General features: G+C 40.5%; 1 protein-coding gene across 48 annotated transcripts in view; it reads left to right on the forward strand.

The window, feature by feature from the left end:
- DST (dystonin) overlaps positions 1 to 25,249 on the forward strand; it is a 483,923-nt gene that overhangs the window by 240,739 nt on the left and 217,935 nt on the right. For 23 of the 48 annotated variants that reach the window (XR_007923259.3, XR_011388661.2, XR_016233970.1 and 20 more), the window contains 4 exons: positions 5,883 to 5,972; positions 6,503 to 6,601; positions 8,213 to 8,290; positions 10,816 to 10,908. Coding sequence is in view for 42 of the 48 variants with exons in the window: in XM_051855540.3 (XP_051711500.2) it covers positions 5,883 to 5,972; positions 6,503 to 6,601; positions 8,213 to 8,290; positions 10,816 to 10,908 (360 nt within the window). In the remaining 6 variants the exon portion in view is untranslated. Of the gene's footprint in view, positions 1 to 5,882; positions 5,973 to 6,502; positions 6,602 to 8,212; positions 8,291 to 10,815; positions 10,909 to 12,441; positions 16,981 to 25,249 lie in introns of those variants that run through there. The other 25 variants (XM_051855549.3, XM_051855574.3, XM_051855573.3 and 22 more) reach the window with 3 other exon arrangements.

The raw sequence follows: 25,249 nt of genomic DNA on the forward strand, positions 1-25,249 counted from the left end.
GTTCACCCTCCAATGGCCGCCGCGGCCGGCGCATTGTGCTGATCTGAAGCCAGGAGCCAGGTGCTTCTCCTGGTCTCCCATGGGGTTCAGGGCCCAAGGACCTGGGCCATCCTCCACTGCACTGCTGGGCCACAGCAGAGAGCTGGCCTGGAAGAGGGGCAACCGGGGCAGAACCAGTGCCCCGACTGGGACTAGAACCCGGTGTGCCGGCGCCGCAAGGCGGAGGATTAGCCTATTGAGCCACGGTGCCAGCCCCAGACTGGTTTTAAAGCTCTTTAGAACTCAGTGTGCTTGGACTGTATTCACTTTATACAGATACATTCTCTGTAATTTCTGTCATCTCAGTCTGTAGGCTTTGAGAGGTAGCACTCACTTTTAGTTTATCACTGTATTCTTAGAAGTTAAAGGATATCCTGGCATGAGATAGATGCTTAATAAGTAGTGATTTGAATTGAATTGCAGCTATTTAGTAGCAATAGATTCAAATATGAAAAATAACGTTTTGTGGGATTTGTCTAGATTAACGTTGGCCACTACAGAGTTATGTTTTTGAAAAAAGGAGTCTTAAACATTAAATAAACAGCTATAGAATGATCCTTTTTTCTTCAAAGTTAAATTTGATTTAGCTCATCTAAAACCAAGGATTACAAGTTAATAAAAACAATTTCTGGAGTAAAATCTTGAAGTAGTTGATCCATTTGTTTGACACAGACCTAGCATAACCTACCTTGATGACTCTTCAAAATAAATTTGAAAGAGTACCCATGGTCAACAGCACCTTGTTTAAAATACTTTGTATTCTATACATTGTCCTTCCCCAGGCTGTTCTCTTAGGCAGAAGATTAGTGCCCCCTAGGGGTAATCTGTAGGTGCAGTGCAGTATAACCATTTTGGAGGCCTTGCAAACTTCTGGGAGAATTGTGTGAAATACAGCAAATGCTGCTGCGCCCTTGTTATGTAATCTGCATTACATAATTTGATCCCAGAGTATCTCATGGTGCTTTTACTTTGCTCATCTCTTCCTCTAGCACTATTTATCCAGACAGTTTTTTCGTCCCACAGGGAGAAATATCCAAAAAGAAAAGAAAGAATGTTTTATTAAAAATGGGAAACACAAGACTCTGGGCAGTTAGTGTAGTCGTCTGTGAAGGGAAGCTGCCAGGCCAAGTGTGTGTGACTCAGACTTTGGACAGAATAATTAAGGCTTTTCTATGTAATTCCGCTTCCTTTCTGTCTCTTCATTGCTCATTTGATCAGACACTTCCCCAGAACTTTTTCTCCCCTCAGTTCATACACTACCACCCCATCTTCATAATGTTGATTTTTAATACCTACTAAAATTTTATTTATTTGTGATAAGAATGAGAGCTGATTTTTATGAAGCACTTTAGCACAGGGTCAGGCACCTAGTGATAATTCGTCCTGTGTGCAGTTTTGTTTAGTGTTGTTATGATGGTGACATTTGCTTTTCATGGAATGATAATTTGTAGAGTACTTTTCATGTATAGTATTTCTGGGAATGTTCAGAATAATCACCCGAGACAAGAGAAGGCAGTGTTCCATGAAAGCCAGCGTCTCAGGGTATTTTAAAGCAGTATAAAAGTTGTGTATTTCCTCTAAAGTTCTTAAGGAATTAAGCCACAGGCTTAAGAGTAGCTCTGCATTGTACACATTTTCTTTTAAGCTGACAAATCATTGATTTTTTTTTAAAAAAATGATAATTTTACTTTCAAACCATAGAATTTTTGTTCTCTAGTTTGAACTAGATGCTTTCTTTTTTCATACTTTGATTTTGCAGATGAGAAAACAGGCCTGGCAAGTGAAGGCAGCTGATGCAGGTTCATGAGGCCAGGGGTAGAAGCAAGAGTAGAATGAAGGTCTCCTAACTCGTTTTCTTTTATAACAAGTTTTTTCTTTTACTACTTCATCTTTGCCTGACATTATTATTACATATTAATATTATTATTTTCCTTCTCTAAGCATACTTATTTTTTTATTGTAGCATAAACATGATGGTGAAAACTGACACCTAGTTTTGGAAAGCTTCCCCTGATAGAGAGGGTTTAGTTCAATCTGGCAAGGCAAGTTGTGAAATTGCCTTCCTATGAAATAAGTGTTCGGAATCACACCCCATCTTTAAATGTCCTGGAGTGAGAAGACATAGGAAGTGGGACGTGGAGTGAAATGTGAGACTGGCAGGGCTCTCACGGCATTCTCCCTACTGTCTGTTATTGCTGTCTTGGGAGGCCCCTCCCGATCATGTGCTTGTAGTCCTCTGTCCTTTTGTGCACTCAGAGTGTCAGACCTGCACAATGAAGTCATTTATTTTTGAGAGATTAAACAACTGGCCATGGATCAAGAGCTGCATAATGTTGTTTATATAAATATGATCTCAGGGTTCCTGTTCAGGCTCTTTTAGAGTTAGGCTGATTCTGGTTACATACACGACACATTCAGAAATACATAGATTCAGATATTAATATGTATAATATTCACAAGTGTGGCTTTTCTGACTTGTTTTTAAGTAAGTCTTGGTCAGATAAATTTGAGCTCCTGCCTTGGAATAGTGCTTAGTTATTACAGAGCTCTGATATGCAAGTACAAATACAGTGTTGGAGTTACTTTGCTAAGTTTCTGTGCATGTATAGGTGCTGTGCATGCAGACTCATAGGAGATTTTTTTTTTTTTTTTTTGACAGGCAGAGTGGACAGGGAGAGAGAGAGAGACAGAGAGAAAGGTCTTCCTTTTGCCGTTGGTTCACCCTCCAATGTTCGCTGTGGCTGGCGCGCTGCGGCCGGTGCACCGCGCTGATCCGATGGCAGGAGCCAGGTACTTCTCCTGGTCTCCCATGGGGTGCAGGGCCCAAGGACTTGGGCCATTCTCCACTGCAGTCCCTGGCCACAGCAGAGAGCTGGCCTGGAAGAGGGGCAACCAGGACAGAATCCGGCGCCCCGACCGGGACTAGAACCCGGTGTGCCGGCGCCTCAAGGTGGAGGATTAGCCTAGTGAGCCACAGCGCTGGCGTAGATATGTTCTTGCAAAGGTCATTGAAAACTGATTCATCTCTGAAATGTAATTCAGAACTCCAGAGCATTATTACTTACAAGTATTCCCAAGATAAATATTTTAATGGAAGGGACAATCCCTTAGTACCTTATTTGGATATTAACATATTTTATAAATAAAGATTGCCTAAAATATATGATGATATTTGTTTTAGAGGAAGAAAATACTTTTAAACTTTTGTTTGTGTAGTCTTGTGGCACCAGTCATGTGATACTACTACTTGGACATTAGGAAATCAAAACAAAATGTCAGTTTGTAAAGAGGGAGATGTGATTAAAAGTCATGTGACTCATCTTGGTTTTTTTTTTTTTGCAGTTACTTAGTAGTAAGAACCTAAGCCTAAGTTTAATGGTTAAATTGTTTGTGGTTAATGCTACTAAATTGTTAATTGAATATTAAGATTCTGTGATTCTGGGCTGATACTGTGGTATAGTGGGCTAAGCCTCCACCTGAGGTGCCGGAATCCTTCATGGATGCTGTTCCAAGTCCTGGCTGCTCCTCTTCCTACCCAGCTCTCTGCTATGGCCTGGAAAAGTGTAGAGGATGATCCAAGTGGTTGGGTCCCCGCACCCGTGTGGGAGACCCGGAGGAGGCTCCTGGCTCCTTACTGTGGATCGGCTCAGCTCCGGCTGTTGCAGCCACCTGGGGAGTGAACCAGCAGATGGAAGACCTCTTTCTGTGTTTCTCCCTCTCTCTGTCTGTTAACTCTACCTCTCAAATAAATGAATAAAATTTAAAAAAAATTTTCTGTGAGTTAGGTAAAATGTCTCAAAGCACTATAAATTTGATATGAAACTCTTAAGGGAATTGTTTACTCATAATTCAAACGTATTTTCTGACACTAATAAAAAATACTGCAAAATGTGTAGTTAATTAAGATAATATAGTTTAATGGCATTTAAACTACAGTTCTGGAGTGAAAGGCTTACCATTAAAGGTACAGTGTACATTAGGCCCTTTCTTGCTTGTTGCTCATAGTCAGCTAGTTTTAATCATAGTTTTAGGGTTTTTTTTTTTTATTACTTTTTGCTATATATTCACTTGACATTTAGGAAGTATAAAGAAGTTTGATTCATATAGATTAAACCTTCAGAATTTAGTCCAGAGACTAGATGGCCACGTAGGTCTTGTGTCACAGGTGAAACAGACAGAATTCTGGTTACTCCCTCTTTGTAAACCACTTCTTTGGTTCTTTTCATGACAGCAGCATAATGTAATGAGGCCCAGAATCATTGAAAGGTGAGAAATGGAAATATGCCAGCCACTGTGGAGCAGCCATCTGAGTAGCCTACTTTGACATTCGTCTGTCTAGCACAAATCTTGTAATCAGCTAAGTACTTAGGAGAGCTGTCCCCAGTAGGCAGATTGGGCAAAGCTTTTAGGACATTGGCGGTTTGAGCTCCAAATTCATAGGCTTTAATCAGCCTGTGGAATGGATATAGCTCTTACAGATTGGATGTCAGTTGTTTGCTAGTGTTATTTAGTTTTGACGTATGTTATACAGAGGAAGGTTTGGACAGAGCCCTCCCCCACCCCCCTTTTTAAAGATTTATTTATTTACTTGAAGGATAGAGTTATAGAGAGGCAGAGGCAGAGGCAGAGTAGGGGGGGAGGGTGTCTTCCATCCACTGGTTCATTCCCCAGATGGCCACAACAGCTGGAGCTCTGCTGATTCGAATACAGGAGCCAGGAGCTTTTTCTGGGTTTCCCATGTAGATGCAGGAGCCCAAGGTCATCTTCTACTGCTTTCCCAGGCCATAGCAGAGAGTTGGATTGGAAATGGAGCATCCGGGACTCCAACCGGTGCTCATATGGGTTGCCAGCACTGCAGGTGGTACCTTTACCCACTTGCCACAGTACCGGCCCAGAGCCCTTCTAATGTGACATATATGGTTGTGAAAAGCCTTTTATTTTGAAGCAATTTTAGGCTCACAGGAAATTGCAATAATAGTACACAGTCTCTGTCTCCTTTACCTAGCCTACATTCACGGATGTTTAAAATGTGGAGTGTGTGCCTCTGCATCCTTAATACTGTTGTGGGTTAGAATATAGGAAGACCAATTGGAGGGTAAAAACTTAGTGCTCTAGGACCAGCGCTATGGCACAGTGGGTTAATGCCCTGGCCTAAAGTGCCGGCATCCTATGGCATCCCATATGGGCGCCAGTTGGAGACCCAGATGCTCCACTTCTGATCCAGCTCTCCACTATGGCCTAGGGAAGCAGTAAGAAGATGGCCCAACTCCTTGGGCCCCTGTACCTGCATGGGATACCCGGAAGAAGCTCCTGGCTCCTGGCTTCAGATCGGTGCAGTTTGGGCCGTTGTGGCCATCTGGGGAGTGAACCATCAGATGGAAGATCTCTCTCTCTCTCTCTCTCTCTCTCTCTCTGCTTATCCTCTTTCTGTGGAATTCTGACTTTCAAATAAATAAATAAATAAATCTTTTATTAAAAAAAAAAAACTTAGTGCTCCTGTTAAGGTGGCTTTGGTTGTATATCAGGAATTGTCAATAAAGTTAGGGCATTGCCAGTGATCAAGAAATGGTAACTCCCTTGTAGTAGTCTGTGCTCATATTTATTGTAGCATGTTAAAAATATAAAATTCCTAACTGCCTTTATGAGGAACTATTCTGGAATTCAGTTTATTTCATTTCAGTTTTAGATTTAAATTTAGTTTTTAGGTAATGAGTGGTTAAAGATAAAAAGAAAGTAGCTGCATGATGGAATACTGTGTGAAGAATATTTTCTACTTTCTTGTTTAAGAATGTTAAGGATGATTCTGAGTTCTAGGACCAAAAGTTTCCCTTTTTCCTTTGTAGGTCCGAAAACATGTGAATGACCTCTATGAAGATTTAAGGGATGGACACAATTTGATTTCTCTTTTAGAGGTCCTTTCAGGGGATACCTTGGTAAGTTTTACATTTCTGAATTTATTTTGAAGAACATGTAATCCTCTCCATATATGATCACTGTGTTTTCCACACAGATGATTCATTTTTTTGCAACATTTATCCTTTGATCTTTGAATTCTGCCTGAAAGAAAACGTTCTAGTTAGATTTTGAAGCATTTTCAGACTTCCAATGATATGATTTGAGAGATTGAAGCACTTTGATTACTTCACTTATAAAAGCAGTTCTGCCATTAAAATACTATTTTTGTTCTGGCTTCTTTTTCACCTTTGAAATTTTTTGCTTGGCGGAAGCTGGATGCATAATGTAACCGCGTATTAAAAGACTCACACAAAGCAAAGAAATAAACACTGCTTTCTGAAAAATGGTCTAACCCATTCCATAGGTGTCATTTTCCTTTTGTTGTGGACATTCCTTCCCCTTCTTGGTTACATGTTCTCCCTCATTATGTTCTGTTCATGCTCTTCTTTTCATTTGTGGTCTGTCTTGTGTCTTTGCTGTCCTATCTCCTGTCTGTTATATTCATTAGCCAAGGGAGCGAGATTTTTTGAAGACCTTACGATTGGTGAGTGCAACAGAAGCATGCGAATATGAACAGCATGAGGATGTGGAGGATGAGGATAAGGGGGTAGGTGTCGGCCCCCATAACTCGACTAACCTAGCCGGTCCAGTGCGGTGAGCGCTAACCTGATAGAGAAGTAACTCACGGGTTTGGGGCTCCTTCTGAGAACAGTAGTGAAGGGACGAAAGCCCACAGTGAGGTGGAGGTGTTTGTACCAAAACATTGGAAATAATGAAGTATTTTCTCTTTAAATTTGTCTACAGAAAGCTAAAATGATTATGTATACATTACTATGCACTGCATGGTAATTCTTCATATTTACTTAAATTATATGATGGCATTTTAGCCAAAGAGTTCTATATATCCATTGTATACAAATACAGAAACCTTATAACCAGCCTAATCTTTATGCACATTTATTCTACTTCTGAAATTGATGTTTCAAACATGGGACCTGTTTATTACGCCAGTGCCTGTTTTAAATCATACCTGTTGTCAGTAGGTATTTGATTATTTACCTATCTACTATTTCTCCTGTTAATATTTGGAAGGGAGGAAGAGTTCACATTCTGTATTGGGTAGAACTCAAAAGGGCTGTTCATTCTCCATCATACTTAGCTGACTTCAGCCCACCTTTGCAAGACAGATGGTTTCTTTTGTCATCTTCATCTTGAGTCCCCAGATTTCATTGGGAATAGTGCTTTTGTTGGATCCAGCGGGTGAATTTATGAGTATCATTTCTACTCATTATCCAAAAGAACTTACTTTCCCTCCTGTGGTTTGCTGTCTATTTTATTATGACACCCTTGGCTTCAATAACCAATTCATATTTAAGAAGCTAAGTTGTCAGTTTTCTTTTTTTTTTTGGAAGATTTTATCTGATAAATTTCAGCTCCATTCATTGTATTTTGTTTAGCATTTCTCAGCTCTGTTTCCTTATGTTTTCCTTCTGCCAACTTGCAGAGTTTCTTAAGGGAAACGGCATTAAGGAAAATAATCATAGTTTTCCACTTTTTCTGAGACTGAGAAATTAATCATGTTCATTCTCAAGCAGTGTAAAACTAGTATACAATCCCTTGTGGTTATTACAGAGTCCAATTTTGTAAAAAAATTAAAATAAAGTGAGGAAGAAATATTCGAATTTAATTGCTTTTCTTTCTTCCTCAATTATGGTTAAGTAAACCTCTATCTTTCTCCTTGGTGATTTTTATAATTTTTATACTAACTGCATGCTACTCTACCTCACTTCCATTAACATGCCATATATTTATATATATAAATATAAACCCTCTTGCTAGTAGTTAATGTTTATTAAAAGGTAAAATGGAGAATGATATTTAATTATTCTGTGCATCCATGGCTGAATAACTGTTGTCTAGAATTGTTCTCTTAGCAAATATTGAAAATCTGTGTGTCTTATGTCATTTTCTCTTTTCCTTTTGTTTAAATAAAACATTTAGAATAAAGCATATATTTGAATAAAGCACATTTGGAAAAAAATCCTAGTAGTTTGAAGTTCAATACTAAGTAGTTACAAATAAGTTAAAAACATCTTAAAAATTATGAGCCTATCCTAAAAAGTGAGTGAATAAGCAGAAAATATATTTAAATTGCATGGTCGGTGGTATCAGAAACTAGAGTGTTTTTTTTTTTATACTTGCGTTTTTCTGTTCTTAGCCCAGAGAGAAAGGTCGGATGCGTTTTCACAGACTGCAGAATGTACAGATTGCACTTGACTACTTGAAAAGACGCCAGGTAGGATGCTTTCCAAAGGGGGTAATCATCTATGTGATTAAGTAAATCTATATGGAAACATGTCAGGGAATGAAAAGATTAAACCTGACTGTGAGTTGTAACCGTTGAGCCTGTGCTTTGGTAAGCAAATATTTTTAAATGTTTTTTAAAATATTTGCTCCTAAGAAAAGGAACCTAATGGCAGATGTAAGCCCAGAGGAATTTTAAGTGACTACATTTTCATCTGAGTAAGAACAACTGATTTTCCCTCTGTTTGAAGTGGAAAGCATTTGTCTAAGGAAGTAAAAGACATTTTGACAGCAACAGAATGCCAGGAATGCCTGTGAACAGTTCTTAGTAGCAGCAAAGCAATCCTTTATTATTATTTTACATAAATATTCATACTTCTTGTAACTTAGTGTAAGCATTTTGAGTGTTTAGTGGTGATGAGGCAATATTTTATTTTTTCTAAGTAGATAATTTTCTTAGCCTGTTCTGTGCTGCTGTTTCTGAAACTGGATAATTTACAGAGAAAAGAAATTTATTTCCTCCAGTACTGTAAGGTAGAAGTCCAAGACCAAGACACTGGCGTTTGGTGTCTGATGAGGGCTGCATTCTCTGGAGAGGAGGTACAACACATCCTCACATGGCAGACAGGACAGAGGGCAGAATTCCCTGCATCGAGCTGTCTTAGAACGGCTGGCTCCTAATTCCATTCATGAGGGGAGAGGCCCTCGTGACCTAATTATGTCTAAATGGCTCCACCTCTCAACACAATCTCATTGATAACACTTGAATTTTGAAGAGGACCCCTTGAAACCATAGCAGTAATGTTGAGTAACTTATGAGTGGTTAAAAGTAAAACATTGCCCTTTCTTTTTTTCCAAAGACTTTTTATTTATTTGAAAGGCAAATTTACAGAATGAGACAGGGAGAGATATCTTCATCCATTGGCTCACTCTCCAAATGGCTACAAAGGCAAGAACTAGGCCAGGTCAAAGCCAGGAGTTTCATCCAGGTTTCCCATGTGGGTGGCAAAGGCCATCTCTTGCTGCTTTTCCCAGGCCGTTAGCAAGGAACTGGATTGGAAGTAGAGCAGCTGGGATGTGAACCAGTGTCCAAATTCTACCACAGGCAGTGGCTTTACCCTCTGTGCCACAACACTGGCTCTCTAAAACAACATTTCTGACAGCAGTCTCCAACTAGCTTGAGTTTTCAGGTGCTATCATGGAAAAGAATGAACACCATATTGGTTGTGATCTTGAATCGGCGGCCTTGTATGTTATAGTAGCATAAGCCAACACATTAGTAACTATAAAAAGAAATGCAAGGAAGTTGAAAATTAATGAAAACAAGAAACCAAAGGTGGCAGCAATTGGAATTTTCAGAGGAGTAGGCAAAAGGGTAAAGAGGCGAGAGAAATGCTGGATTTTATTATTCCTTCATTTAGTTTATTATATACATTAAAATGCTTTTATTAAGTTCAATGCTTTTATTAAATTCTAACAAATGTTCAGTGCTTAAATATTTTAAATGTTATTGGTGTTTGCCTCATTATTCATTCCAGTAGAAGTTTTCAGACAGATTAATGATTAATTAGACTCCCTTGTCTGAAATGTTTTGACAGTATTTTGTCTAGGTAGTAAAATATTGGATACTATGGTATGTAATTTTTGACATTTAATTCATGATATAATTCTTTTTCCTAAGACACAATTTAGAGATTATAGTACATTATCTGAACATACTCTTTGATACTTGATAAGTGTTAAGTCTGAGATTTGCATTATTTTTAAATATTTGACCAGCTTTCCAAATGGCCAGTTGTTTATATATATTTGTATTTTGTAGGTTGATAGAAAAATAATTAGTTTTTTTTAAAAACCTTTGGGATGGAAATAGGAAAATATCTTTACAATTATTTTATGGTTGGGGCAGACATTGTGGCATAGCAGGTAAAGCTGCTGCTTAGAATGCTGGTAGCTTGCAGGTTCCCTGCCAATGTCCTGTGAAAATCAGTAGAGGATAGCCCCAGTGCTTGGTCGCTGCCACCCACATGAGAGACTCTGGATGAAGTTCCTGGCTCTCAGCTTTGGACTGGCTCAGCCCTGGCCTATGTGACCACTGTAACTCTTGACTTTTACATAAATAAATAAATCTTTTGAAAAAAAACTTAAAATTTTTATGGTTCAGAACAGTTTCCTACTTAATTGTGAGAATCAAATATAAGATATTTTCAAAAGCCCAAAATATTTCTAATTTGAGATGTAAAGTATTTTGGACTTCCTACTTGATTTGTATTTTTGTTTTTACATGTGCTTTTTATGTTTGTTCTAGATGACAACATCCATTTTTTTCTTTGTGGTTGTCCTGTAATTTGTAACATAAAATGATTTATCATAAGGGTAAAAGTGTGTTTGGGGGGTATTACTGGTATTTAAATCATTTCATTTTTTTCTTTGCAAAATCAAAATTGCTTTTATGTAGGTAAAGGTAACTAGTGCCAATTTGATAAAGTTTGTTTGATTTCTTCTCATATACAACAGGTGAAATTAGTGAACATTAGAAATGATGACATAACAGATGGAAATCCCAAATTGACTTTGGGATTAATATGGACAATAATTTTGCACTTTCAGGTAAGCCCAGCTGTTCTTTATTGTAGTTTCTGGTAGCCTCTCATTGCTAGTTACTAAATGACTGGTAAGGAGGGTGAATCATGCCTTCAGGCCACAAGGAAGAAAAGTCAATTCCAGTCTTCTTTTCTTAAGCAATGTATTCAAATTGTTCTTTTAATTTACATGCTGTTGTGAACCTGGGACTTCATTTTCTTCTGTTCTTGAGAGCCTTAAATGCAATTTTAAGGACAATACTTGTAATTCCAGAGTTGGAAAACAGATAACTTATTCTTACTATTTAATGCAGACACATTTCTTTTGTTCTTTGGAAAGTATTACATGTTTTAGATACATAAAGATTTTATGACTCAGTCTTTATTTAGAATGATTTTTATTGGCATTTCTCCTATGGTAGACACTAGATGGCAGTACACTTACCATAAAAAGAAATGTGTTTGAAGTAAAATAGGATACCCATGCTTTATGTACAGTGTGTAGAGTTACCCTTTCTCATTCTAGATTTGAGGTGAGAAGTGCAAATTTACTTACTATAAAAATAATACCTAATAAACTTATGCCAACTGGAGACTAATTTTTGATTTTTTAAAAAGCTTTTAAAAATCACCTTCATTTGATTAAAGGTGACCTCTAACTTTGGAACTTGTTTTAGTTTATCAACCGCCTGTTCACTCACAAAATGTGCTGTGCGCAGCAAGAAGGCTGACAGTGTCTCTCACTGGTTGATTACTGTGCAGGTGGACTTCAAGAGGAAGAGAGAGCTTGCCAGCTTCAGAAAAGAGCAGGGCCTTTGAACCAAGCCTGGAGAGGAGTAAAATTAGACTGAAACACAGAGTTTGTTAGGGAATGGTGGAAAATAATGGTCCTAGGGTTCCTTTGGGCATAGGCTAGGCCTGGCAGATATGGAGAGCTATGTGAAGTTAAGTCCAGGAATAGTTCAGGAGCTGAACAGGAAGCAGAGCAGTTTGAGCAGGAGGAAATTGAGTCAGGGTAAGCAGAAGAAAGGTTTTAGCCAGCCTGACTGTAGGGCAACTTGTACAGGTGTATGTCCACTCAGCCAGATGTCAGGGAGAACCAGGAACAAGAGTAGGGATCCAGGACTTTGGAGAACCAAGAATCCCCGTTACTTGAGCCCCCTGTCCTTCAGGGATGGGGTGTGCTGAACACCAGACTAAGGCAAGGATTTGCACACAGGGTGCAGAGCCACAGCTTGTTAACCTAGTTGGGAAGAGTATAGTTAGAATTGACCCAAAAGCTGATTTCATGGGGATTTTCTCAGTGGCTTTCTTGAGGATCCTTTCATTAGTTCTAATGGATCAAGTCCCTCAGATTGTAGCAGGATTGAAACCTGCACCGTGGCTCACCAGGTTAATCCTCCGCCTGTGGCACCTGCATCCCATATGGGCGACGGGTTCTAGTCCTGGTTGCTCCTCTTCCAGTCCAGCTCTATGCTATGGCCCGGGAAGGCAGTGGAGGATGGCCCAAGTGCTTGGGCCCCTGTACCTGCGTGGGAGACCAGGAAGAAGCGCCTGGCTCCTGGCTGTGGATCGGCATAGCTCCGTCCGTTACGGCCATCTGGGGAGTGAACCAATGGAAGGAAGACCTTTCTCTTTCTCTCTGTCTCTCTCTCTGTCTATAACTCTATGTGTCAAAAAAAAGAAACCATATGAATGGCAGGTGGGAAAGTCAGAGGCCAATCAGAGCAGGGAGTGGGTCACTGCATCACCATAAAGGTGGTGAGGCTGGCTATGTCTGGATTTTGAATATCAGAGTAAGGATCCTTGTGGGGCAGGGAATGCACCCAGGCTTTGGAGGCAGGCAGAAGTAAATTTCTCTCTGGCTCTTTTACTTACAGCTGTGATTAGGTAAATCACTTAGCCAGTCAGAGCTTGACAGATTGTTTCAGGAATCAGACTGTACCAGTTCTAAGTAACATAGATATGAGCAAAATCCAGTGTCAGGGAGATAAGCTAAACAGCTGAAGAGTGATCTCAGTGGAGTGGCAGGTCTGGATTCAGGTGAGGGTGGAAAGTTGAATCCAGGAGAAGACATTTTGAAGAAAGAAAGGAAGGCACTCAGCCACAGGGCATAGAGGGTGACTAAAAACTTTAACCTGGGAGCTCGAACAGAGATGTGGGGAACACTGGTGACTTTTTGGTGGACTTGCTGGGTAGAGGGATAGCTTATTATGCACCGGTTTGGTGAGCATTGAGAAATGTGAACAGAGCAGAGCTGAGAAGTCAGGCACAGGTGGTGCACCCAGGAGCAGAGAGAAGTGATCTTCAGAGAATCCAAGAGAAGAGAGTAAGTGGAGAAGAATTGAGAGCTAAGGATAGCAATGTGTAGAAAACTCATGATTCCAGGTGCAAGGAAGGCTCATGGTAGAGAAACAGAAAAGGGGCAATTGTAGAGGTGGATGAAGCAACTGGAAAATGTTCTGAAAAAACCAAGGGGAGAGAATTTCAAGTACAAGAGAATGATGAGCTGTATAAAGTGCCTTTAGAGACTGTGAGAAAATGAAAATGGAGAACAGCTGAATAGTTTTTGTCTAGAAGGAAGACACTTGGAGAAAATACAGTCTATACAGTCTACTGGGAACAGAAACTAGAAATTGACAGACTGAAATGTGAATAAATGGTTGGGAATTAGAAGCAGTGTATTGAGATTCTAGGTTAAAGAAATGTGAAGGAAAAGTATGACTAAGAAAGCCCTTTGGGGTTCAAGTGTCTGTGGCAGAAAGGGGAGGACTATTCACAGAATTTCCGAAAGTTTTACTTCAATATAATTTTGTGGCATGATATTATGGAATACATTGTGTTTTAGGACTCGAATCATATAATGTTATGACTATGAGATTATCACCAATAATTATAGATTCGACCTAGATTATTTAAAATGGAACACACCTGCATTTTGAGAAAATATAGTGTTCTTTATTTAAACAAAATAACTTTTTCTTAGTATTATGACAATTTTAAGATTAGAAGTATTTTCAGGGGCCGGCGCCATGGCTCACTTGGTTAATCCTCCACCTGCGGCACCGGCATCCCATGTGGGCGCCAGTTCTAGTCCTGGTTGCTCCTCTTCCAGTCCAGCTCTCTGCTGTGGCCCGGGAGGGCAGAGGAGGATGGCCCAAGTGCTTGAGTCCCTGCACCCACGTGGGAGACCGGGAAGAAGCACCTGGCTCCTGGCTTCGAATCGGTGCAGTGCCGGCCATAGTGGCCATTTGGGGGGTGAATCAACGGAAGGAAGACCTTTCTCTCTGTCTCTCTCTCTCACTTTCTAATTCTACCTGTCAAATAAATAAAAAAAGAAGTATTTTCAGGTTATGCCAAGATATAAAGCTATTTATAACAGTCATCACCATGCACTCAGATGACTAAGCTTTTTTGCCTTCTATACTTCACCTAAGAAAGGGAGGTTTCAGAAGAGTAGCATGTTTATTTGCTTCAAAATTACTTGTTATGAGCATTACATATTGAATCTGTTTTTCAATCAGGCTTTCTAAAGATAGGTGTTATCATCATAGTAATTCTGTATCATTGGCCACCACATGCTAGATCCAGAGATTACCAAGACAACGAAACATGTACTTCTGTCTCCTGGGGGATGTAAATCCAGTGAACTATTATTTACGGTAATGAATCAGTTGTCTATAAAAATAAAAATACGCAGAAATGTATGGGGAGGGAGTATTGTGTTAGGATCAGGAAGGTATGAGAGAATAAGGAAAATTTTTACAAATATTAAAGAAAGGCTTGGCAGTTAGTTGGCAGGTACTAAAGTCGGGCCATTTTAAGAAAGATCAATTTATTAGTCTGGAATATAGGGAGTTGCTTAGTTTGCCAAGGCTACAAGGAAGGGTGAAGGGAGTGCAAATCATTCATTGCCCCTCTGTCATGTCAGAACAGATACCACCCATATGCCTTTAGACTCTCTTGAGTCATGTCAGACCAATTGTCTTTGAGGAGACTGAAAATCAATTTAAAACAAACCAACCTAAGACCTTATTTTTGCCAGCTTGCTTTCTGGGATATTCAGTTTGGCTACTGGAGAATGTTTAATGTCCCCTTTAAATGACTCTGGAAAACCTTACAGTGCAGGCTGTGGAAAACCTCCACAATCCTCATTGTTAAACTGTTTAATTGAGTATTCTAACTCAGTCAAATATGATGAGTTCTATACTTCGATCAGGCAAGAGAAGACTTAGAGAAAGGTAATCATCAATTTTTTTATTAGTCAAGTGACTTTTGCGTACGTGTAAGTCCATTTCATGCAGTGCTCATTTCCTTACCCTATCTATGACTCAGTGTTAGAAATATGCACACCTTAGATGATAAGGTTCTATACTGACTTATTGTTTTTTCTAACAAGGTCCCAGTAGAACTGCATAATATTTAACTAGGGCACAATTATAAAAGTTATATATGAAGTTTAACTGCCTTAATTAATGTTTAAGAATGCATAAATGTTTCTTTTGCTTAAGTGTTCCATGTTTTAAATCATATAATCTATCTGTTTGCTCACATGAAAATCCTAATGATCAACTAATGGCAAAAAGACTTGTAAATTTATGTTATTTGAAAAATACTGCAAGTTATTTTAGAGGATTGATGTTAGAAGCAAATTTATTAGAGTATTTTAGCATTTATTGTCTCCTTCAGCTACCTGTTGAACCATCCTGTTGTTTTTTTATGGCTGTTGTATTAAATGAGAGTCTTAGTGTAATTTGCAGAACTTTTTGAGCTTTTTGTTTGTGTATAACTACCAAAATTAGGTGGTGTTTCTTAAGAAAATAAATTGTATACCAGAAGGTATAGGCTTTCTGGGACTAAATTTGAAAGGCACTTTGCTAAAGCTCCCCTGAGTGGCATTTGCTTTCTGTTTGCTCGCAGCCTGGTTGAACCACCAGTAGTTTCAAAGGTTAATGCAAACTTCTTAATGTGTCTGCATTTTAGAAAACTGAAAGTTAAAGCAAGGGTCATAATCTTCTTCTGTCAGTAAAGCTAAGGGTTTGCCTTGAAAGCTCCGCAGTGCTACAGTTTGACAGTGAGCAGTGATGTTTGTCTAAGAGGATTGGTGGCCAGAAATAAGCCACGGTGTCTAATGAGACACAGGGACCCAGCCGGGCAGGATGCCACAGCGTTTCTTGCGTGTGCCTTTCTCATAAGCAAGATGGCCTCAGACTGAAGAGGATGGTCACAGAGCTTCTGTGAGGAATCGGAGGTCAGTGTGGAGTTTTCAGACTTAATGGGGATCTCAGAAAGTCCTGGATTTTGAAATGAGTGAGTTTGTACAGCTCTGAGCTCCTGAAATCAAATGGGGAATGTCTGTGGCTGTGTAAGAGCTGAGAAAGAAGAACAGTATTTAGATCCTGCCAAAACTCCTTTGAGCCCTGAAAAATATTCTCCCGGAAGAAAATATTTCAGACGAAACCCGATCAAGAAAACTGTATGTGACACAGCATCAGGGGAGCCAGACAGGGAAAATGAAGGCAAGAAGAGCCACATTCAAGTTTCGAAAGAAGAGTCTGCTCTTTTATCCAGGGGCCCGGTACAGGAGCCCTGTGTTCCCCCAGACCCTTCACAGCAAGGCGGGGTTCGGCAAGAGAAGACAGCTGTAGCTGCTGGTGTTAAACAGAAACTTCTGTCAAGCGCTGCAAGCAGTTGGTCTTATGGTGCGAACGGTTCTCCTGCCAAAGACACTGAAACCGAAGTAAAAGTCAGCGAACTGGATGAAAGGATCTCAGAAAAAGACGGCACTCCATGTTGCGCAAAGCAGGAGAAACATTTAGATGATGTCAACACAAGAGAAATAACATTCCAGAGCAAAACTGATGTGTTTCCTGTCCGAAAGGCAGCCAGCTTAAGTTCCATTCACTGTGGTGCAGAGAGATCACTTGGAAACAGTGGGTTTGCTAAAGACCCATGGAAAAGTGATAGCAGTGTCTTGGAAAAGCAAAGCACTGAGAGGTTTTGCCCCCATGCAATACGTAGCTCTCAGTTAGAAAAAAAGAGATGCCATTCCCTCTGTCCTAATGTGTCCTCTGTTTCCAAGGACACAAATGGCAGTGAGGTAAGTGAAATGCGGATTCTGAGTTTAAGCTGTAAGTGAATATTCCGTGTGCACATATCAAACAGGTTTTGTAATTTGTCTTTAACTTATTTTTATATTAGCTTGTGTGAAAGATGTAGAGTTTCTTGTATTTTACTCATAGTTTTACATCTGATAGTGATTTTTTTATGTTGTGCTATCCACATTCTTTATTCACCCTTTGAAGTCAAAACCCTATATGTTTTATTATCACTGGAAGATTTAGAAAAGCACTGCTTCAAGAGAGTACTTATCTTTTGAGTTTCTCCTATTCACATTTCTTATGAAGTAGCCTGTGGAAATGTAACTGTATTATCAGTAAAAGTTAAGTTAGGAAGCAATGAAAAGAATAGCTTAGATATTACCCAGTCAGCAGGATGTTGCGGTATATGGTACAATGGAGAGTCAATATTGACTTGCTGCTCCATAAGTCTGAAAAGTCAAATACCAAATCTCTGTCAGCTTTCAAGCACAGAAACATTCACATCATGGTTTTCAATTCTGTGTGTGTGTGTGTGTGTGTTAGGAGTAGTTATAGAGATAAAGTCATCCTGATCCATCCTGTCCCTTTGTTACATGAGTTAGTCTAAAATCAGAAATCCTTAGGGCAACATGTCATAGGAATTTGAATATGAATATGACACAGACTAACAAAGTTGAGGTCTTTATTCTTCACAATGATATTTAGCTTTAGCTAAGTTAGCTATCTGAGATTTTTACTCATTTTTGAAATGTATTTGGAGCTGTATTTTTTACTTGCCCTAAAAGTACAATACCCAAACAACATCTGCATGTTGCTAGTTGGAAGATATAGATTTTTGTTTTAAGTTATTCATAACTTTATTGTTTGACAAAGAAATCTGGGTGTGAGTGGTATTCCTGGTAAGATCATTGTGTCATTGAGCAAAGATCATTTGTATAGTGATAGAATGAGGTTTTATTAGGGTTAGTGTGCAGAATTATCTTTGACCTTGGCAGCTTTCTTTTGAAGGTGTCCCTTTTTGTATACACCACACACCTTGCCAACATTATGTCATCAGTTCTGTTTACATTTTACAATGGTTGCATTTTAAAAGGAAGTCTCCAATCTGTGTCATCATCTGTGTAGGCCTGGCATGAAAGCCAGTGCAAAATAAAACTACTTGGTGCTGCATGTTTATGAATGCAAGCCCATGGTTTTCTTTCACATATGTTTTCCAACTGCATGATTTCACTTCACGAAGTTGTGCATTTGTCATTAATGGAGATTCCTAAAATCTGTTTCTCAAATGTGATAAAGCCCCCCCCCCCACCCACCTTTTTGTGTTATCCACCTGCTGAGAAGTTTACCCTTCTACTTAACTGTGTAGCCAATGATTTTGAAAATTATCAAATTTGTTAAATAATTGTGATGAGTTACGCAGCAAAGCCTGGTGTCTTAGAAGTCAGAGTTGAATGTGATGGTCATTATTTTATCTGTGGAGTTTGACATCTCACTTCCCGGTAGTCCATATAGAGACTGTGTATTCTGTGGCACATGAGAATCAGAAGCAAAGGCTTAGCTATTCTTTTTAGAACATCCTTCCTGCTACCTTAAAGTTAAGGTAGCCTTAACTTAATTATCTCTGGTTAGAACTCTCCTTAGATCTCCTTAGATCTCGTCTTGCATTAGATTATACATTCCCACTGGAGAATTAGGTACAATGAGAGTTCCCAGCTTGTTCATTGGTATTTAATTATAGAAGTAGCTTGTTTCTTTTATTTTGTCATTCAATTTCTCTTTCATATCTTCTCTGTTTGTTCTCTTGCTTAGTTGTGTGCAGAGTTCGTCTGGATGGCTTTTGAATTATTTTCCAAGTAGTAAGCATATAAATTCTTTGATCTTACCTTAATCTAACTTGAACTTCCCTGGTCCTGTGACATTTGTCATTCTCAGTACAGATGGTCACCTCTCCTGATTAAATCTTTGCAATAATATGTTGACAGTGTGGTCTTCCAGGCTCAGGGGCTTAGTGGAAGCTACTCAACCAGCCCCTATTTCCTTGCCTGCTGAATACAACTTACATAAGCATGCTACACCTTTATCAGGATAAGGAGATGAGTTTTTTTTTCCTTTTTCTGTTTTGTTTTTAAAGATTTATTTATTTATTTGAAACTGGAGATACAGAGAGAGAGAAGGAGAAAGAGAGAAAGGAGATCCTCCATCCGCTAGTTCACTCCCCAATGGCTGCAATGGCTGCAATGGCCAGGGCTGGGCCAGGCCAAAGCCAGGTGCCAGGAGCTTCTTCCAGGTCTTCCACATGGGTGGCAAGGGCCCCAAGGAGTTGGACCATCCTCTACTGCTTTCCTAGGCACATTAACAGAGAGCTGGATTCAAAGTGGAGCAGCCAGGAGACAAACCAGCACCTTTATGGGATGCTGGCACTGCAGGCAGCCGTGTAACTTTCCAAGCCACAGCACTGGCCCAGGTAGATGAATTTTGAACAAGGAATGTCTTAAATCATATATTGCTTTGGAATTGGAAAAAGGCTTTCAGATACATTGTTTCTGTTGATTATCCCCAATCCATATGAAATAGGCAAAATAGATCTTATACAGAATGACTTGGAAAGTCAGAGAAGTTTAGCAAGTCCTCCAGGAACCAGAGTAAATGTGATTAGCTGAGTTGAACTATGGCACAAGATCCTACTCGACTTAATTGTCAAAAGTTCCAACAGAGATTGCCGAGGATTCAGAGCAAGCGGTGTGTCTGTTAAAGATGAATGTATAAACAGAGGAGGCAAATGGCAGATCGTGTTTAGGGGCAGACAGAAGTGGACTCAGCGTCTGCTGCTTTTTCAGGGATCGCCTGCTTGTCTAAGACTCACATGCTTCCTGCATGTTTAAGGTTCACTAGTACAGGGTCGCCTACCTTTGCCCTTGAGCTCTTATAAAGGATTCTTCTTTAATTTCACCAACTCACCACTTTCCAGTGTCAATAGGTTGATGTCTGCAGAGATGGTGATGTTGTCTGTCTGTAAACCGTGGATTCTCCAACCTGACACGTGGAAGGGTCAATCTGGGGAGACTGCAGAAAATACAGATGGCCTGGATGTCACCTTCAGTGATTCTAATATATAGGTCAAGGTGGGGCTCTGGAGGTGACTGTAATGGTCAGACTATTTTTGGGGAGCTGTTTACTTTTCCTCTTCTACAGCAGAGCTTCTCAATGTATGGTCCAAGGTCCATGCACGAGAATAATCTGGAATGCTTTTTGAAAGCACAGTATCCCAGATTTCATTTGATCGAAATATCTTCTTGTGGGGCATGAGAGAATGTTACCTTTGTTTTACACACCTTTCCATGTGTTTTTAAAAACACTCTGAATTTCAAGAACCAGTATCACCATAGCTTAACATTTGTCACCTCATTCTCTTCTCAGGGTAAGTTTTCTGATAAGCAGTGTTGATCATGCGCCTTGGAGGCAGAAGGTCTGAGTTTTAGTCAGGGTTTTTTTTTTTTTTTTTTTTGACAGGCAGAGTGGACAGTGAGAGAGAGAGAGACAGAGAGAAAGGTCTTCCTTTGCCGTTGGTTCACCCTCCAATGGCCGCCGCAGCCAGTGCACCGCGCTGATCCGATGGCAGGAGCCAGGAGCCAGGTGCTTTTCCTGGTCTCCCATGGGGTGCAGGGCCCAAGCACCTGGGCCATCCTCCACTGCACTCCCTGGCCACAGCAGAGAGCTGGCCTGGAAGAGGGGCAACCGGGACAGAATCCGGCGCCCTGAACTGGACTAGAACCCGGTGTGCCGGCGCCGCTAGGCGGAGGATTAGCCTAGTGAGCCGCGGCGCCGGCCCTTTAGTCAGGTTTTGAAAACAGAAGTGTGACTTGAAAGTCTTCTTGATTTCTGTATGCTTGGTTTAATTTTCTTTTAAAGGCAGATGTTTCATTAGATGAGATTTCACTTGAGTCCTGCTGTGTGTTAGTCACTTCGTCTGTGAAGCTGTTCTGTTCTTAGCTCCATCTGGATAGATGAGGAAACTGAGGCTCAGACAGTTAAGTAATTTGCTCAGTTCACTTAGCCAGTGGTAGAGCGTGGATTTGCCCTCAAATTGTCTACCAGGCTTGACCGTTTAACAGATGCAATTTATTCTTCTTTTTCTGCATGCATCTCTTCCAGTTTTAAATTTCTGTGAATCGCATACATAAGTGTGTCCTCTTGCGTTTGTGCAGTACTTTCATTTTCCCCTCTTTTTATTCTTCTCTCAAACATTTATTATGTATTAGACCGAAAGGAGGCACTTTAAAGCATAGCCCTCTTCTGCATGCATTATATCCTATTTGTTTCTAACAGCTGACAGGGACCGCAACTGTAAACTTAGTCACCTGAAAATCAGTATTCTGGGGTGATAATGACTAATTTTTACAGGCCCATGTGGCTGTGTTAACTAATGAAAATTGAATTGCTTTTGTTTCTTTCCATTTTCTGGTGAATTGCCAATTAATAGTGCAGTGATCTAAAGGAAAGGAACGACAGAGAGGAGGATGAGAAATAAGAAGTATGAATATTATACAGATTATATTACCAGCCAATATTTTTATTAATTAACTTTCACATTAAAAAATTAAAAAAATTGAGCCGTGTCAGAATGTGAGAGAATTATATTAATGTTCATTATTTTGCTCCAGCCATCTTTTATGAAGGTTAACAAGGGTAAGGATAAAATTAAATATAATTTTAATTATTTTTTATGTATTTGAGAGACAGAAAGGAGGAGAGGAGCAGAGACAGAGAACAAGAGAATTCCCATCTACTGGTTCACTCCCCAGATGCTCACAATAGTAAGAGCCTGAGCCAGAAGCTGGGAATCTGTCTTTCACATGCCTGGTGGGATCTCAGTTACTTTGAACCATCACCACTGCTTTCTGCAGTCTGCATTTGTGGGAAGCTGGAGTTGGAAGTTGAGTCCAGGTGCTCCTTTGTGTTTTATGGGCACCTTAATTGCTAGGCTCACTCCATAGGATAAGATTTAAATATGTTTTCTTTCATATGATAGCTTTGCTCTACAAATCTTGAAGATCATTTATGCTACAGCTATTGGTTTCTGAATAATTTTATCTCATTTTTAAAAAATTGGTTTTTCCGGCACCATGGCTCAATAGGCTAATCCTCCCGGTCGGGGCGCTGGACTCTGTCCCGGTTGCCCCTCTTCTAGGCCAGCTCTCTGCTGTGGCCAGGGAGTGCAGTGGAGGATGGCCCAGGTGCTTGGGCCCTGCGCCCGCATGGGAGACCAGGAGGAAGCACCTGGCTCCTGGCTTTGGATCAGCGCGGTGCGCCGGCTGCAGCGCGCCGGCTGTGGCGGCCATTGGAGGGTGAACCAACGGCAAAGGAAGACCTTTCTCTCTGTCTCTCTCTCTCACTGTCCACTCTGCCTGTCAATAAATAAATAAATAAATAAATTGTTTTTTTATTATTTATTCATTTGTGAGGTAGAGTTACAGACAGAAATAGAGAGAAAGAAAGGTCTTCCATCTGCTGGTTCACTCCCCAAATGGCCACAATGGCAGCTGGGCCAATCTGAAGCCAGGAGCCAGGAGCTTTTTCTGGATTTCCCACGTGAGTGCTGGGACGCAAGCACTTGAGCTATCTTCCATTCTTTCCCAGACCACAAGCAGAGAGAGAGCTGGATTGGAAGAGGAGCAGCTGGGACTCCAACCTGTGCCCACATGGGATGCTGGTGCCGCAGGCAGAGGCTCAACCTAGTACTCCACAGCGTTGGCACCTTATCTCACTTTAAAAAAATTCATTTATTGATTTTTAACTATTTGGGGCCATTTAGATTGCATAAGTAGTTTGTGAAAATTTAGTTTTAAAATAATTGCATAGAATCTGGGTTCTTAACAGGATTATAATGCCTCTGGTTTTTATGTTAAATGAAGGACCTGGAAAAGTTTAAAATCCTTTTCTCTACATTTTTCTTTCTGTTGCTATAAGAAATAAGAGTAGATGAGAATTTGTTCAAGGTAGTCAGCAGTTTAGAAAATTAACATTTGAACTTTAATATCTTCATAATTGGTTTGTTCTCCAGTTAACTCTTTTATGCTCACAAAATGTAACCAGTTAGAATTTTCAAAATGTGTTTGCCGTTTTTGCAGATAAAAATAATTTGTGGAGCATATTCACACATTTTTTTAAACTTGGAAGGAGACGCTAAAAATGTGTTGATTACATTTGTTTCTGCCAAAATAGTTAAAACATTGTTGAGGAAATGGTCTCTAGAGGCAAACATCCTGGCTTGGAAATAATTGTGTGTGTTGACAAATTCAATATGGAATTCATTTTGCCTGACTGCAGAGTCAACGATGTGAATAAAAGAGTTTCAGCAACAAGACTCACCCTCTTACTAGCTCCTTGCATTCACTGCAGGGCAAGCACTATTCTGATCCTGTGTACCGGGTCTTAGTCTCTCAACATCTCTAGGAAGAGGTACTGCTATTATCCTCATTTTGCATAACAGGAAACTGAGACCCAGAGAAGGCACAGGGCTAGAAGCAGTGGGATCAGGAATTGAATGCCAATCACCACCCTCCTCAGACCTGCACCAATCTTCCTCCTAGGGTTAAACTTGCACTTGAATTGCTTGTGTGTGTAGGAAAGTCTTTAGTTCCACCTTTTCCAACCTGCTGCTCTTACTAAGACCTACACTCTTTCAAACAGATATAATCTCTATTATTTTTAAAAATCTCCCTCTTCCGTTTGCTGGCTCTCTCCTCAAATGCCCACAACTGGAGGTGGGGCAGGGCTGAAACTGTGAATCTGAACTCAATCCAGGTCCCCTATATGGGTGACAGAAACCAGATTACTTGAAACACCACTGCTGCCTCCCAGAGTTTGCATAGCAGGAAGCTTGAATCAGGAGCTAGAGCTGGGTATAGAACTCCAATGTTAGGTGCAGACATTCCAGCTGCTAGGCTGCATGCCTGTTGTCATGACCTTCATTTTTTTTTTATTTTTATTTTTTACAGGCAGAGTGGACAGTGAGAGAGAGAGACAGAGAGAAAGGTCTTCCTTTGCCGTTGGTTCACCCTCCAATGGCCGCAGCAGCTGGCGCGCTGCGGCCGGCGCACCACGCTGATCTGATGGCAGGAGCCAGGTACTTATCCTGGTCTCCCATGGGGTGCAGGGCTCAAGCACTTGGGCCATCCTCCACTGCACTCCCAAGCCACAGCAGAGAGCTGGTCTGGAAGAGGGGCAACCGGGACAGAATCCGGTGCCCCGACCGGGACTAGAACCTGGTGTGCCGGCGCCGCAAGGCGGAGGACTAGCCTAGTGAGCTGCGGCGCCGCCATGACCTTTATTTTTAATTTTAATAAAAATGTGAAGGTGGGGCTGGCACCGTGGCATAGTAGTTAAAGCCGCCACCTGCAGTGCTGGCATCTCATATGGGCGCTGGTTTGAGTCCTGGCTGCTCCACTTCTGATCCAGCTCTCTGCTATGGCCTGGGAAAGTAATGAAAGATGACCCAAGTCCTGGGCCCCTGCACTCATGTGGGAGACCTGGAAGAAGTGCCTGGCTCCTGGCTTCAGATCGGCGCAGCTCCAGCTGTTGCAGCCAATTGGGGAGTGAACCAGCGGATGGAAGACCTCTCTCTCGCTCTTTCTCTCTCTCTCTCTCTCTCTCTCTGCCTCACCTTCTCTCTCTGTGTAACTCTGATTTTCAAGTAAATAAATAAATCTTTAAAAAAATGAAAGGATTGAATTTTCATTTCATGACCTTTTTATACATGGCTCTTCCAATCTGTTGGAATTTTGTGTTCTTCACAGCAGAACATTTGAATAGTTATCATTTTTGTATCCAGAACCTGTATTAGAAGTCAGTTTTTGCTTCTGTAGGAGATGCCTTACTGATACAGGAAGCACTTGCTGGAATGTTGTAAGGAGTCAGTGTAGGTTTGCTGTACTAGGAGGAATGAGAACTTACAAGATTTCAAGTCAATACACTTAAATGTAACCCATGTCTTAACATTCACATCTGTAAAATTGGGGGTGACTACTTGTTTTGAAGATTCAGTGAGGTCCTATTTGTACTTAGAAGACCGCAAGGTGCTTTATAACTTCTGTGTCATTCTTCTGTAGAAAATAGGAAACATCTTGTAACCATCCTCTAAATAGACGAGCTTACAAGTTTTCAGAACTAACAGGACATTTCTTTCTCTCCTTACGACACACAGCAGTCTGCATAACCAGAACCTTCCCCATCCGTCCCCACTGTGATCCTGCCTTCTTCAGTTTCTCA

This window comes from Oryctolagus cuniculus, chromosome 5 (assembly GCF_051225735.1).
Source record: "Oryctolagus cuniculus isolate XC-2025 breed Fujian yellow rabbit chromosome 5, ASM5122573v1, whole genome shotgun sequence".
NCBI classification, from domain to species: domain Eukaryota; kingdom Metazoa; phylum Chordata; class Mammalia; order Lagomorpha; family Leporidae; genus Oryctolagus; species Oryctolagus cuniculus.